Source organism: Sinocyclocheilus grahami, unplaced genomic scaffold (assembly GCF_001515645.1).
Source record: "Sinocyclocheilus grahami isolate Dianchi unplaced genomic scaffold, SAMN03320097.WGS_v1.1 scaffold459.1, whole genome shotgun sequence".
Taxonomy (NCBI): Eukaryota; Metazoa; Chordata; class Actinopteri; order Cypriniformes; family Cyprinidae; genus Sinocyclocheilus; species Sinocyclocheilus grahami.
Window position 1 is genome coordinate 684,947 of NW_015505638.1, and position 13,668 is coordinate 698,614.

A 13,668-nucleotide genomic window follows, 5' to 3' on the forward strand; every position below is an offset into this window, starting at 1 on the left:
AACTGTAGGCAGGTTCAGTGCTATATGTGGTTCATATACTGTTATTAATATGTACTGGACTGGATCTGGCACAAAAGCAAGCTAACGTGATTGGTTTGGGCATATAATTAGCTCTAATCACTGACAATGGCATTGAAACAGAACATATATAAAATAATAACAGTTTTAGATATTTTTACAATTTTAATGTTGGATCAGAGTGTTATGGCCATAAAAATCACTCTATGGCCACATCCCTTCCTGAGTGACCGGTGTTATATGGTTATATAAGAGAGTTTGGGACTTGCGTGGGAGCCAATGGTTTTTAGTTCACAAGCATTTGTTTCTTCCTGTATGAGCCAGACTGTTCTCTTCTGTGCTTCATGCTCCTAGAATCTCTCTTAAGTGCATTTACTCTCAAGCCATGCAGTGCCTTCTGCTGGCCATTTAGAAAACTGAATTTTTTTTTTGTTTTTTTTGTTTTGACTGAGTATGATGTATTAAATGTATTACTGTTATCTCATGGGTGAATGAATTTAGTGGTGACTTTTTGAAACTTAAGCTTTTTTTTTTTAAATGACTTTTTATTTTATTGTTTTTTTTTTTTGCTACAGTACCATTTGATTGTGATTTAATAATAAAATAACAATTTGAAATGTAATATTTTGAATAACCGATCTTAATAGTCATGTGAGTAAAAAGGATGAGGATAACTGATGATGATGGTTTGAAATGTGGCCTTTTCTTAGTAAAGTTCTGCGGTGTTTGGAATCTCACTATATTTGTAATAAAAGTGGTGCGACTGACACGTTTAGAAAACTGAATTTTATTTTTTTTATTTTTGTTTTGACTGAGTATGATGTATTAAATGTATTACTGTTATCTCATGGGTGAATGAATTTAGTGGTGACATTTTGAAACTTAAGCTTTTTTTTTTAAATGACTATTTTTTATTATTTTTTTTTTTGCTACAGTACCATTTGATTGTGATTTAATAATAAAATAACAATTTGAAATGTAATATTTTGAATAACCGATCTTAATAGTCATGTGAGTAAAAAGGATGAGGATAACTGATGATGATGGTTTGAAATGTGGCCTTTTCTTAGTAAAGTTCTGCGGTGTTTGGAATCTCACTATATTTGTAATAAAAGTGGTGCGACTGACACAGCTGTATTTCTATCCTGTTTTTAAATAATTACTTGATTGTTTAGTGTTTGCCACACATAGTACCATTCAAAAGTTTGGGGTCAGTAAGATTTTTTTTTTTTTTAGAAACTAATACTTTTATTCAGGAAGGATCCATAAATCTAATGTTACAAAAGATTTCTGTTTGAAATAAATGCTGTTCTTTTGAACTTAATATTTATTAAAGAGTCTTGAGGGGGAATAAACGGTTTCCACAAAAATAGTAAGCAGCACAACTGTTTTCAACATTAATGTTTCTCCAGCACCAAATCAGCATATTGGAATGATTTCTGCAGGATCATGTTACACTGGAGTAATGGAGTAATTCAGCTTTGCCATCACCGTAATAAATTACTTTTAAAAATATAAAAGATGTGTTTTGACTGTAAAAGTATTTTTTGATCAAATAAATGTAGTTTTGGTGACCCTAAGAGACTTTTAAAACCATTTTTAAAAATCGTACCGACCCCAGAATTTTGAATTTAATGTATTAATTTAAAATGTGTCAATCCATAATGAACAAAACAACATCTTTCCAAATGTAGGTTGTCAAACAACTTTATTTTAGGCCATATAGATTATAAAAATGAGACAATAGCAATAAATGAGCCTCTATGCAATAGAACGAGCCAAAACAAAACAGCTAAAGCCGGAGAGTTTGCAGGTGGAATTTTCCATCCAGAGAGAAGGCATGATGAACTCGAATAAATAAACACAATCAGCAAAACTGAAAAGAAATTATAAATACTGTAAACCGGGAGAGAGCAACTGATGTTTCTCCAGCACCAAATCAGCATATTGGAATGATTTCTGCAGGATCATGTTACACTGGAGTAATGGAGTAATTCAGCTTTGCCATCACCGTAATAAATTATTTTTAAAAATATAAAAGATGTGTTTTGACTGTAAAAGTATTTTTTGATCAAATAAATGTAGTTTTGGTGACCCTAAGAGACTTTTAAAACCATTTTTAAAAATCGTACCGACCCCAGAATTTTGAATTTAATGTATTAATTTAAAATGTGTCAATCCATAATGAACAAAACAACATCTTTCCAAATGTAGGTTGTCAAACAACTTTATTTTAGGCCATATAGATTATAAAAATGAGACAATAGCAATAAATGAGCCTCTATGCAATAGAACGAGCCGAAACAAAACAGCTAAAGCCGGAGAGTTTGCAGGTGGAATTTTCCATCCAGAGAGAAGGCATGATGAACTCGAATAAATAAACACAATCAGCAAAACTGAAAAGAAATTATAAATACTGTAAACCGGGAGAGAGCAACTGTTGACTAGAATTTAATGCTAAGGCCTTAGACTAAACTAACATTTTTCTGCTGTTATTCAGAGGTTAATTTAAGCCTTTAAGCATTGTCTGAGCAAGTTAGTTAATGGTTTTGTATTTTATGTGTATTTGAGCATTTAAGAAATGTAATAGTGCATGTATGTTCAAGCTCAACACTGCTTTTCAGCAAAAATGCAATTGCAGAATAAAATAACTATAATGTAATGTCACATCTGAAAGAACTTTAAAGTCACCAAAAATGAGACATGATGCAGAATGTTTTAGATGGAGCTGGTTTGTGGGAATTAATGCAGGCTGGCATGAGATGAGGTGCTTCTGGTGTGGTTGTGTGGTTTTTTCAGGTATGTCTCATTCTCGGCAGGTGTGTATGAGCACTGTGTTCTTACACTGCTGGCAGCGAACTGAGCAGCACCAGGAGAACTTACAGGAGCAGCGCTGAACCACCTCAGCCCTGCCTGCTCGAAAACCTGGGCCACAACATAACAGTTCACATCCATCTGGTGCCAACCGTGAGGTTCCTAGGATGTGGAACAATAGAAAAGGTTAAGTAAAGAGTTATCAAATAACACATAAAACCAGGGAAATGATTAGAGAATTAATAATCAGAAAGATCAAAGTTAATTTTTTGTCTTGATTTTTATGCTTTTACCATTACAACGTCGTCCTGCAGTGCCAGGAATGCCATTGTCTGGATCCAAGCGGCAGAAATCTGGTGAAGGAGCCAGGTAAACCAGGTCCCGTGCGGCTGGTGGCTTCACTTGGGGGTCCCGTGGAAGGAGAGCTGTGCGAGAGCCCACACGTGTCAGCCGTACCTAAGCAGAAAGTACGACAGTGACCCTTGACCTTAGATACACATATTTATGCTGCCTTCAACAATATGGCCAAATTCTAATGTAGCATTGCATGTAACCTTCACAGAGAATGCATTGTGACAAACTCCAAAAACCATCAAAGGACATTCAGTGCTTAGAAATAATGATAATCACTTTTAAGGACATGCTTGGCACAGTATTGATGGGAAGTTCGGCTCGGCTCCCTTAGAAGAGCCAGCTCTTACGGCTCCCAAATGGCTCTTTATTTAGAATCACTCGGAGCCTTCTATTTTAGCCCAATTTAGCAGTGGAGAATGGTTTGTGTGTTGGTAAGCAATTGTATTATTCAGTGTTTTCATAAAAGCCTTATGTTTATGCATTTTTTTCGTTACAAAAAAAAAACACAGATAGGCCTACTATTATTTAACATTTTAATAAAACTTTAATTGAACAATTGAACACAGAACCACAGCAAACAAATAAAGGCAAAAGTCTTAACATTAAGACCGATGCCTCAGCTTGGATGTGCTGATGCAATTTCTCCTCTCTGTGATTATTTGTCCTGTTTTTGAGAAGACTGAGGGGACCAATGTTGCAACAATGCAGTGTCTTCCTTCCTTCCTAGTGTGTACCTGGCCTATACCGGTGCGTTCAAGTCATGTCGGATAGATCGTATTTACGAGATGAACACCACCACAAAGTCGTTATTACGAGTGGGACCTTCTATTTTAGCCCAATTTAGCAGTGGTGAATGGTTTGTGTGTTGGTAAGCAATTGTATTATTCAGTGTTTTCATAAAAGCCTTATGTTTATGCATTTTTTTCGTTACAAAAAAAAACACAGATAGGCCTACTATTATTTAACATTTTAATAAAACTTTAATTGAACAATTGAACACAGAACCACAGCAAACAAATAAAGGCAAAAGTCTTAACATTAAGACCGATGCCTCAGCTTGGATGTGCTGATGCAATTTCTCCTCTCTGTGATTATTTGTCCTGTTTTTGAGAAGACTGAGGGGACCAATGTTGCAACAATGCAGTGTCTTCCTTCCTTCCTAGTGTGTACCTGGCCTATACCGGTGCGTTCAAGTCATGTCGGATAGATCGTATTTACGAGATGAACACCACCACAAAGTCGTTATTACGAGTGGGAAACTCGAAAATATTTTTAAGCCCCGAGTTGGGGGCTTGTCAATTAGAAACATGGCGGAATTGATGGATGCAATTTTTGTTTAAATTGATAGTTTAGTTTAGTTGTCCTATAAACTTAAACTGGTCATGTTCTTGTTACACAGCTAGTTAATGAAATCCAAGTAAAAAAAAAATGCTATCATTTTTGCACCTATAGGTGAAAAATCTTTTGATTTGCCATGTTGCATTTAGCTAACAGCTTTTTTTAATCTCTGTATTTTAGCATTTGTTGATGCTGAAAATCAGTTATACTGGGATCCTGGTCTAAAAAAAAATATTAAAACCGCAAAACACACCTGATGCGAATTCTTTGCTCTTCATTTTTTATAAGCAGAGTTAATAGACCCTGTTGTATTTTCTTGTCATTTATTTAAAGAAGGTACACCGCCATCTTGTGCTGACTAAACTGACTTGAACGCACCTGAAGTCGTAATTACGACTTGTCAACTCGTAAGTACGAACGTCCCAGGAGGACTTGAACGCAGCATACCACTACACTCGCTATCTTCTGAATGTGTCCCCAATCCCATTCCATCTTTCACATCCTAGTCTGTCCTCCCATGTGATTAGCCGCATGTGTATTTTCTTCTTATTTTTTTTTTATGAAAAAAAAATGCATAAAAATAAGGCTTTTATGAATACACTAAATTAAAAAATTGCTTACCAACACACAAACTATTCACAATTGCTAAATTGGGCTAAAATAGAAGGCTCCGGCTGAAGATTCGGCTCTCCCCGATGGGAGTCGGCTCTTCTCTTTCGCTACAAAGAATCGGCTCTTAGAGCCGGCTCGTTCGAACGACACATCACTACACACTTGGTTCCAAATCAGTCACTTAAGAGGTTCCATCTTAGTTAGGATTCTGCCTTAGAAGACAGCTACCTGTGTAGGCAGTAATCACCTCAGTAGTTTTTGGAATAGAGCCATTGTGACATACCTCTGTGGCCCCATCAAAGCGTTCTTTCAGCACAGCACCGACCTGGCGGAACGGAGGCATGACCTTCCAGCAAGTTCTGAGCTCACAGGACCCCGAAACACCATGACACTTACACTCAACCTGCATGTTATGGAGGATTGCCTGAACAAAGATAGAAAAAAGCATGAAAACCAATATGCATTTGACGATAAGTTTTTATAAACATCTTGCTTGCCTTCCGTCCTGCTTCATTATTGTGAATGTTCATTAGCGGTCGCCCTGACGACATGCCCTTAGCTCTCTCTGGCTCGTCCACAAATGTCTGAGAGAATGCAACGCCATAGGACAGATTATCAGAGCAACCTGACCACTGGAAACCTAAGGGTGAGTGAGAGGGATATGTTTGACATGTTTTTATTCATGTGAATTATCGATGTTTCACTACGCACCTTCAGGACTGACCCCTCTGACCTTTCGGTCACAGCCGCACCTCTCCAGTTCTCCCCTGCTACAACCCCGAGTCACAGCCACAGCAACTGCTGCTGATGAAAGAGCATGGACAAAAGCCACCTCACGGGTACCTGAAGACAGCACATAAATGGAACAGGACTAAACTAACTTGTTTTTTAATGCTGACAGTGTTGATTGTGTTTTGTGAAATGAATGTAATAAGAATGTTGGTAAATGGTCTTTTATTAATAATCAGTCATTTAATAATAATACTCTGATATTGTGGTTCTCAAGCTTTTTGACTCGAAGGCCACCTATTGTCCAACACAATATTTGAAGGCCTTCTTATAGGCTTATATTTCTGGTATTTCTGTTGTAATTATGAAAACTTTGCTTGTATTAAAATTTTTTGCAACAGAAGCTGGAAGTGTTGGTACATTAAATTAATTAACTTACCCCTTTTTTGACATTTTGGTGATTCCCCAAGTATCAAGAACTCTATTTTCTTCAATAAAAACAATACTTATTGAGGGGGGGCAGAAATATGATTTCCGTGTATATCTTAAAAAATGTGATTAGAGTTAGATTATTTTAATATATTACTCATTATTAATTTAAGTACTTTAAAATCATCCTTATGCCGCCATGAAAGTTTTCTGAGGCCCCCTAAATATTTAAAAGTTTTTTTTTTTACCTATAAAACAATTGGTCTTCTAAATTAATTGAAATTTAATTTGAAATTAAACACTTTTAGTTTATTATACCCCATACCTGAGCCACGATGGTAAAGTTATATGGATGATTGTTGCATAAATTAAATTGTTGCATAAATTAATGGCATAATCAAGTATGTTATGTTCTGATACTGTGTGTTGTGACATTTCATTGTAACCTTGGTTCATGACTCGTCCAAAAATATTGATCCCGCGAGGGGTGGTGGAACAGTTCCAGCGCCGGTTTCGGAACTGATGTTGACACTGCAGTGGTTAAAATGCAACAAATAGCTGTAAGTCAGAGATTTATATGAAACTGTTAAAGCTTAAATGTTAAAGCTCATTTCTAGTCTAAAGAGTATTTGTGGGCTAAAATGTGACCGGGGCTAGTTGTCACAAACAATAGAGAGAATAAAAATGGTCTATGTGAGTTCAATGAACTGTGTTTTTTATCGGGACAATAACAGTAGAAATGTACAATACTTTTTGTGTGGCCAGAATCAGATTCAGAAAGAGCTTTATTGCCAAGTGTGTTTATATACACAAGGAATCCGTCTTGGTGACAGGAGCTTTCTGTATAAACATTTTTGACATGATTATTTACCATCATGTCCTTGAAAAAAATGAATGTCAGTACTGTATGCACACAAAATTGTCATCATGAGTCATTGTGCTTCAGTCTCTCTCACTTCCTCAATGACCATCTCTGCAGCCTTTCGCACAGACTCCATGACCTCCCCCCGTGCCCGGCACACCCCGACTTGGCCTGGTGTCAACCCCCTCAGTCGGCCACATGGTTCTGCACCAGACACAGGACGTGAGCGTGGCAGACGTGCCAGAGAACTACAGAGAGAATACAATGTAATAGTGTCAAAGAAAAAAACAAAAACGGACATATAAATAAAAGGACAACCTTTTGTAGGTAAATTGAAAACAGCAGGACGAGGCAACAAAGAAACAAAGATAGAGTAGAAACAAAGAAAGTGTGAGAAAGATATATGTCACCATCTTTTTACAAGTTATGGCATAACAAACAAACGCTTTCATACAAGCTAACTTACAGCCAGTTGGTTGCCATGGTGAGGTGGGGTGCCCATAGCAACAGCAGGAGGAGTCGTCCCGGGAGAGTCACAGAGGAGACCGTTGGCATCAGATTGCCTGTCTGTCTGACTACCTGTCTGTCTCTGAATTAGTGATCAACACTTGTTTCTTTCAGTCTTACAGATGTACCCGTTACATTGGGGTTGTTCCCCTCATATCTGTCAAAATCAATAGACAGGAAATCACATTGCTAATTTTTACATTATTGTGTGATATAATTTTATGATATTATATCAAATTAATTGATTTTAATTAACAAAACCTGAACTGCTCATCCTTAATCACTATTTTTATGCATATTCATATGCATGACTGGAATAATAGCAATTACATTTTGACAGATTATGACTGGCATCAGAATATATTATATATATTTGCTGCTTAATGAGCACAATCTTCACAAGGCAATTCAAGAAATTTAAACCAAACTGTTTTGACAGCCTTTACAATGTAAAGATTAAAGAGAGGTTTTAAATGTGATATTTCTAATGTAATAAAAATGATTTAATAAATCAAAGTCAATCACTACAGAAGGCAAAAAAATAAATTTTTACCACTTTGAGCTCCAAAAGGATCCAAAATATTCCTGTCGATGAACTGCTCAAATTAAGTTTCAAATCTGCTAATTATCCCAAAATATCATTAACTGGATCTATTGTAATAATTGCCATTAATTCCACTTATGTTTTGAAGATAAAATGCCTCTAAATTGTAAACTTATTGTCACACAGAGAGAGAGATATTCATCTTATGACATTGTAATCTATAACAAAAAATAAATCTATCTCTCAATATCTCTTTGGTTGAGTAAAATAATCAGGACAGGGAAAAAAATGTATTAATTATACAGATAAATGGTCAGAACCCTTTTATGATATCCCATTTTCTTCGATTCTCTATCAGTTATCCCTTGTCCCAGCCAACTAAAAAAAAGAAAGCACTTCCATTTCCTCCAGATCTGTATCAGTATATGTGGGGGAAAAAAAGTTGCCAATAATCCAATTTGTCTGCCAAAATGAGCAAATCCAAAGGTAAAAAAACAGATAAGTGTGGATGAAGTGATGGTTGTGGGGTTATAAAGGAAGGATGGATAAAGGGCGGGAGGGTTGGAGACCTCAGGGAGGGGAGGAGTGAAGGTTTTGGCCATAGTACATTAACATTGAGGGATGAGCTTGCACTTATTGTCCACTTTACTCAGGACGTAATACGTGACCTCTGCTTAATGAGTCCTGCAGAATGATGCATGGGATTATACAAATGCTAACATGCTCAACTGTGTGTTTGTGTTGTGCGTCAAAAAGAGGGCAAGTGACCAAAAGTCGAGTGCCAAATCACTATCTAAATGCATACATCTGTGTGTAAGCAAGAGAAAGCGAGAGAGAGAGAGAGAGAGAGAGAGAGAGAGAATTCCTTTTGTCAATGCATGTGACTTGAGCATCTGTTACTTGAAGGCTGCATCAGAATATGTGAATATGAAATCCTGAGACTCTCACAAAAGAGTTGCGTGTGAAAGCCAGCGGAAATTGACTGAGAAATATGTTCCGTAACAATAAATAACCTGACAGATAGAACAGCAGGGGAAGGGTGCTCAGCTTGAGCATCTGTTACTTGAAGGCTGCATCAGAATATGTTGCCCTTAAATCCTGAGACTCTCACAAAAGAGTTGCGTGTGAAAGCCAGCGGAAATGGACTGAGAAATATGTTCCGTAACAATAAATAACCTGACAGATAGAACAGCAGGGGAAGGGTGCTCAGACCTGTCCTGAAACGAGCCTGTGTGAACGTGTCTTGCCTAATGTTTAATTTTCCCAAACTTTTGTTGCTCTTTTTACGAGTGTCCCCCCTTCCACTTTCTTTCCTCCCTCTGCCCTGCTCCCTCTTTTTCTCTCTCTTCATATTGTCTTCGAAGAAGGGATGACATTTAGACAAGGAGGAGAAAACACAGTGCTGACAAATATTAGAACTGAGGCAAATAAATCACCAGAGAGAGAGAGAGAGAGAGCGAGCGAGAGAGAGAGAGAGAGAGAGAGAGAGAGAGAGAGAGCATTAGGACAAGATTTTGGATTTCGTGGATCTACTGTGGCCCTCAAAAATTAGTTAATAGGAAAGTTCACCCAAAAATGAAAATTCGGCCATCATTTACTTATCTTTCACCTGTTCCAAACCTTTATGAGTTTCTTTCTTCTGTTGAACACAAAAGAAAATTCATTTTTAGAATGTTGGTAATCAAACAGTTGACGGTAGCCACTGACTATAGTATTTGTTTTCATACTCTGGAAGTCAATGGCTACCATGAACTGTTTGATACCGACATTCTTCAAAATATCTTCTTTTGTACAGAAGAGGAAAACTCGTATAGAATTTTGACAACTTGAGGGTGAGTAAATGATAACAGAATTTACATTTTTGGGTGAACTTTAAGCCACAGTTTAAAAACAAATTATTAAACAAGGTGGCATCTAAAAACAATCAGAAAACTAAATTCTGAGTAGTTACTTATATAACTATGGACATTTTCAATCGAGTAATATGAGTAATACATCAATACAATACATCAAACATTTGACATCAATAAACAGAAAGTGTCTTAAATTTTTAACAATCCCCCCCCCCCACACACACACACACTCTCTCTTTCTCTTAAATTATTTTAAATCTTACAAACATCATTTATACCTTTAAAAAAAATGCCATTTAGCATTAAAAAAAAATATTTTATGGAACGCATATTGTTATATGATGTAAAATATGAATACATTTTTAAATGCATTTAGCTTTTGTGGCTCAATATAATGAAACTATTTTTTATTTTTATTTTAAGCATTTAATCTTTTCATTTGTAAAACTGAGCATTATTTTGGTTTAAAATGTTTAATATCAGCATTACTCTTTTTAAATAAATTTTTATGCTAAATATTCAGAAATTTCAGACTTAATTATATAATTAAATTAGTTTGCTTCAAAAAATAATTGATCTGCATTATTATGTTTTTATACATTTTGTCCTAAATATTCAGAAATGTAAGACTTAATTACATAATCAAATTATTTTGCTGCTTTTTTATCTGCAATAATGCATTTTTACACATTTTTGTCCTAAACATTCAGAAATTTCAGACCTAACATAATTACATAAACTACAATACATAATTTAATTTCTTAGATATATTTCTATAGTTGTAGATCTTGTGAAAATTTTACAGAACCATTTATTTACTTAAACACACCTAAGTCTGTCTTTACTGCTGAACTCTCCTGCACCTCAGCAAGCAAATAAATAACTGTGCCCTCTTACAGATTCACTGCCTTTCTCTCCATTTGAGCAGTGCCCCTATCCCTCCCCTCCCTTGCACTTTTTCCACCCCTCTTCTTGTCGTATTCTCTGTTTGTGTCCTGCTGTCCTTTGCAGTGACGTCTTACACTGTCTCCCCCAGCAACGCCATGACGACCTGCACCCTCATGTCATGTCCGGCGCCTCTCTTCTCCTCATCTCTCCATCTGCTCAACACTTGCTCGTAAATAAAATCCCTTCTTTTTAAATCAAGTGTCCAATCTGTCGGAATCTGTTTTACACTCTCATTTGAGATGTCACAGTGGCTAATTGTGGCTGTTTTGTTTGATTTAACATGGGGTTCAGGTGGACACCTGCGCTGGACTGTGAACTACAGTTTAACAGTGTTACTGATTATTTGAGAATATTACATTTTGCATAATGTTTGTAATGTAGTAGTATACTTTATTGTCCTCAAGAGGAAAATTGTTATGGACTACATGTTGCTGCAGACATACAATAAACATATAAAAAAAAAACAAAAATTAAATAAAATCATGAAAATAAAATCAAGATGAACTCTTGTTGTACACCCGCACCGATACAGGTACAAAGGAATTCTTATATCGATTTAACTTACACATTGGGATTCTATATCTTCTACCAGAGGGAAGTAGTTCATATTGTAAATACAAGAAATGAGTTTGATCACCAAGAATCATAACAAAGATTGAAAAATTTAGGGAGGTCTGAATACTTTCCGTACCCACTGTATGCATATATGTGTGTATTTTTAAATAATTAAATAATATTAAACATTAATCTACATATTTTATGTTAATATAATTAAACTTAATTTGTATACATAATTTGTATAAATATTATATATATATATATATATATTATATATATATACACATACATATATACATACACAGGTGCATCTCAATAAATTATAATGTTGTGGAAAAGTTCATTTATTTCAGTAATTCAACTCAAATTGTGAATTCACTAAAAATGTTTTTTTTTATTGGTCTTATGAAGTATTCTAATTTGTTGAGATAGTGAATTGGTGGGTTTTTGTTAAATGTGAGCCAAAATCATCACAATTAAAAGAACCAAAGACTTAAACTACTTCAGTCTGTGTGCATTGAATTTATTTAATACACGAGTTTCACAATTTGAGTTTAATTACTGAAATAAATGAACTTTTCCACGACATTCTAATTTATTGAGATGCACCTGTATATACTGTATTTGTGTGTACATATATATAATTACAGATTAATTTATCTATATATTTTTTAATAATTAATATTTAAATTAATATACATATCTGTGTTTATAAACAAATTAATTTGTATAGATAATTAACTATTAATATCATAATTTAATAATTATGTAAATATAAATAATTATATATATTTTTAAATAAGGAATAATTATTCATTAATAAATATAAATATAATCAAACGATTAATTATATTATATTAATTTGTTAATATATATTATTATTTATTTGTATATATAATTTGAATTTAAAAATATATTATATTATTTGAAAATTATTTGCATTTGAACATGTATATATTATACATACACAAATTATATATATTTATTATTGTTTTACATATTACTCTATATACATACAAATTAAATACAAATTTACTTAGTGTTCTGTAAGAACTGAATGAATGCCAGAGTGACTTTCTGTAAACCATTGCTGAGTCTTGTTGATTTTAAATTAAGATTGAACTGATCTGTTCTGGTTTACAGGACCTAAAGTTCATGTTCTTTGTTTGTGAATGATGCAGTTCACCGTCTCATCCCTCCATCTCGCCACTGGATGTCCTCACTGCTCTTTTGACGAGAGGAAGGCAATGCTAGAAAATTTGTTCTTGTTGCAGGATTGGTATTGGCTATCACCTGGAACAAGCATTTATAGTAGCCCATGCAGAACAGATGCTTCTTTGGAACAGATTGTTTTAACTGCGTCCACTGTGTCAACATTCCTCTGATCTTCAGGAGAATATTATGGGATGGGAGTGAGTGTGGGGGTGGGGGCCGCAGGGTGAAACCCCCCCAAACCTCCCTTAACAGTCTGCCACGATTGGTGACTGTGGGCTACACCTAAGCCCCCTCCCCCCAATCACCATGGTGACTGATCTACCTTAAGCAGAAAGGTGTGCATAAGCATGTGTGTGTGTTGGGGGGACATGCACCTCAAGCACTGATACGCGTTTCTGCTGCTGTACAGGAGAGATGCACCATCATGTGAAAAACAGAGACTTTTGTTAAAGGTGGATAGGACAGAGTATTCAGAAGACAGTACAATAAAATAAGCCTAGAGCTATCTCTCCTCTGCTGCATATCAAAGACAAAGAAAAATACTTATTTGTAGCATTCATTAGACTGCAGTCTCTCAGATATAAGATTTGAATGGACAAACTGTCCAGTGAATACTGTGACCTTTAAGATCCTTTAAAGAAACCCTTCATGAACCAGGCCATAAGGCATGATTCTTGTAATAATTACACACATATATACATATACACACATATACATACATATATATATATATATATATATATTTATATATACACACACAGTAGTCAACATTTGAAGTGGATCAAAAAAGTTAATCAAAGTTAACCTAAAACCTAAATGCACACTTGTCTTAGGACAACTTTGATTAACTTTTTTGATCCACTTCAAATGTTGACTAATGTTGTTCA

At 35.2% G+C, this 13,668-nt stretch overlaps 2 protein-coding genes and 1 long non-coding RNA gene across 4 annotated transcripts in view; 1 reads left to right on the plus strand and 2 right to left on the minus strand.

Annotated features, from left to right (window-relative positions):
• Nucleotides 1-787, plus strand: part of cdc42l (cell division cycle 42, like) — an 11,721-nt gene extending 10,934 nt beyond the window's left edge. For both annotated transcript variants that reach the window (XM_016234865.1, XM_016234864.1), the window contains exon 7: nt 13-787. The gene's annotated coding sequence lies outside the window, so the exon portion shown is untranslated. The remainder of the gene's footprint in view (nt 1-12) is intronic.
• LOC107552854 (uncharacterized) overlaps nt 1-13,668 on the minus strand; it is a 14,128-nt gene extending 460 nt beyond the window's left edge. The window contains exons 1-2 of the long non-coding RNA XR_001604904.1: nt 13,657-13,668; nt 10,966-10,972 (exon numbers count right to left, since the gene is read on the minus strand). This is a non-coding gene — a long non-coding RNA (uncharacterized lncRNA). The remainder of the gene's footprint in view (nt 1-10,965; nt 10,973-13,656) is intronic.
• On the minus strand, nt 2,130-7,817 carry wnt4b (wingless-type MMTV integration site family, member 4b). Its single transcript, XM_016234858.1, has 8 exons — nt 7,623-7,817; nt 7,251-7,404; nt 6,741-6,825; nt 5,848-5,979; nt 5,634-5,776; nt 5,420-5,560; nt 3,126-3,288; nt 2,130-2,994 (listed from the first exon to the last, which is right to left on the minus strand). Exons 1-8 carry the CDS (start codon nt 7,709-7,711, stop codon nt 2,825-2,827), a joined length of 1,077 nt encoding a protein of 358 aa, XP_016090344.1. The 5' UTR covers nt 7,712-7,817; the 3' UTR covers nt 2,130-2,824.

Excerpts from the sequence above, each read along its gene's own strand:
- wnt4b (XM_016234858.1), bottom strand. The coding sequence starts at position 7,711 with ATGCCAACGGTCTCCTCTGTGACTCTCCCGGGACGACTCCTCCTGCTG. Across the intron at positions 7,405-7,622 it reads ACCATGGCAACCAACTGGCT|TTCTCTGGCACGTCTGCCAC; the intron begins GTAAGTTAGCTT and ends TTCTCTCTGTAG. Across the intron at positions 6,826-7,250 it reads CAGAGATGGTCATTGAGGAA|TGTCAACATCAGTTCCGAAA; the intron begins GTGAGAGAGACT and ends TAACCACTGCAG.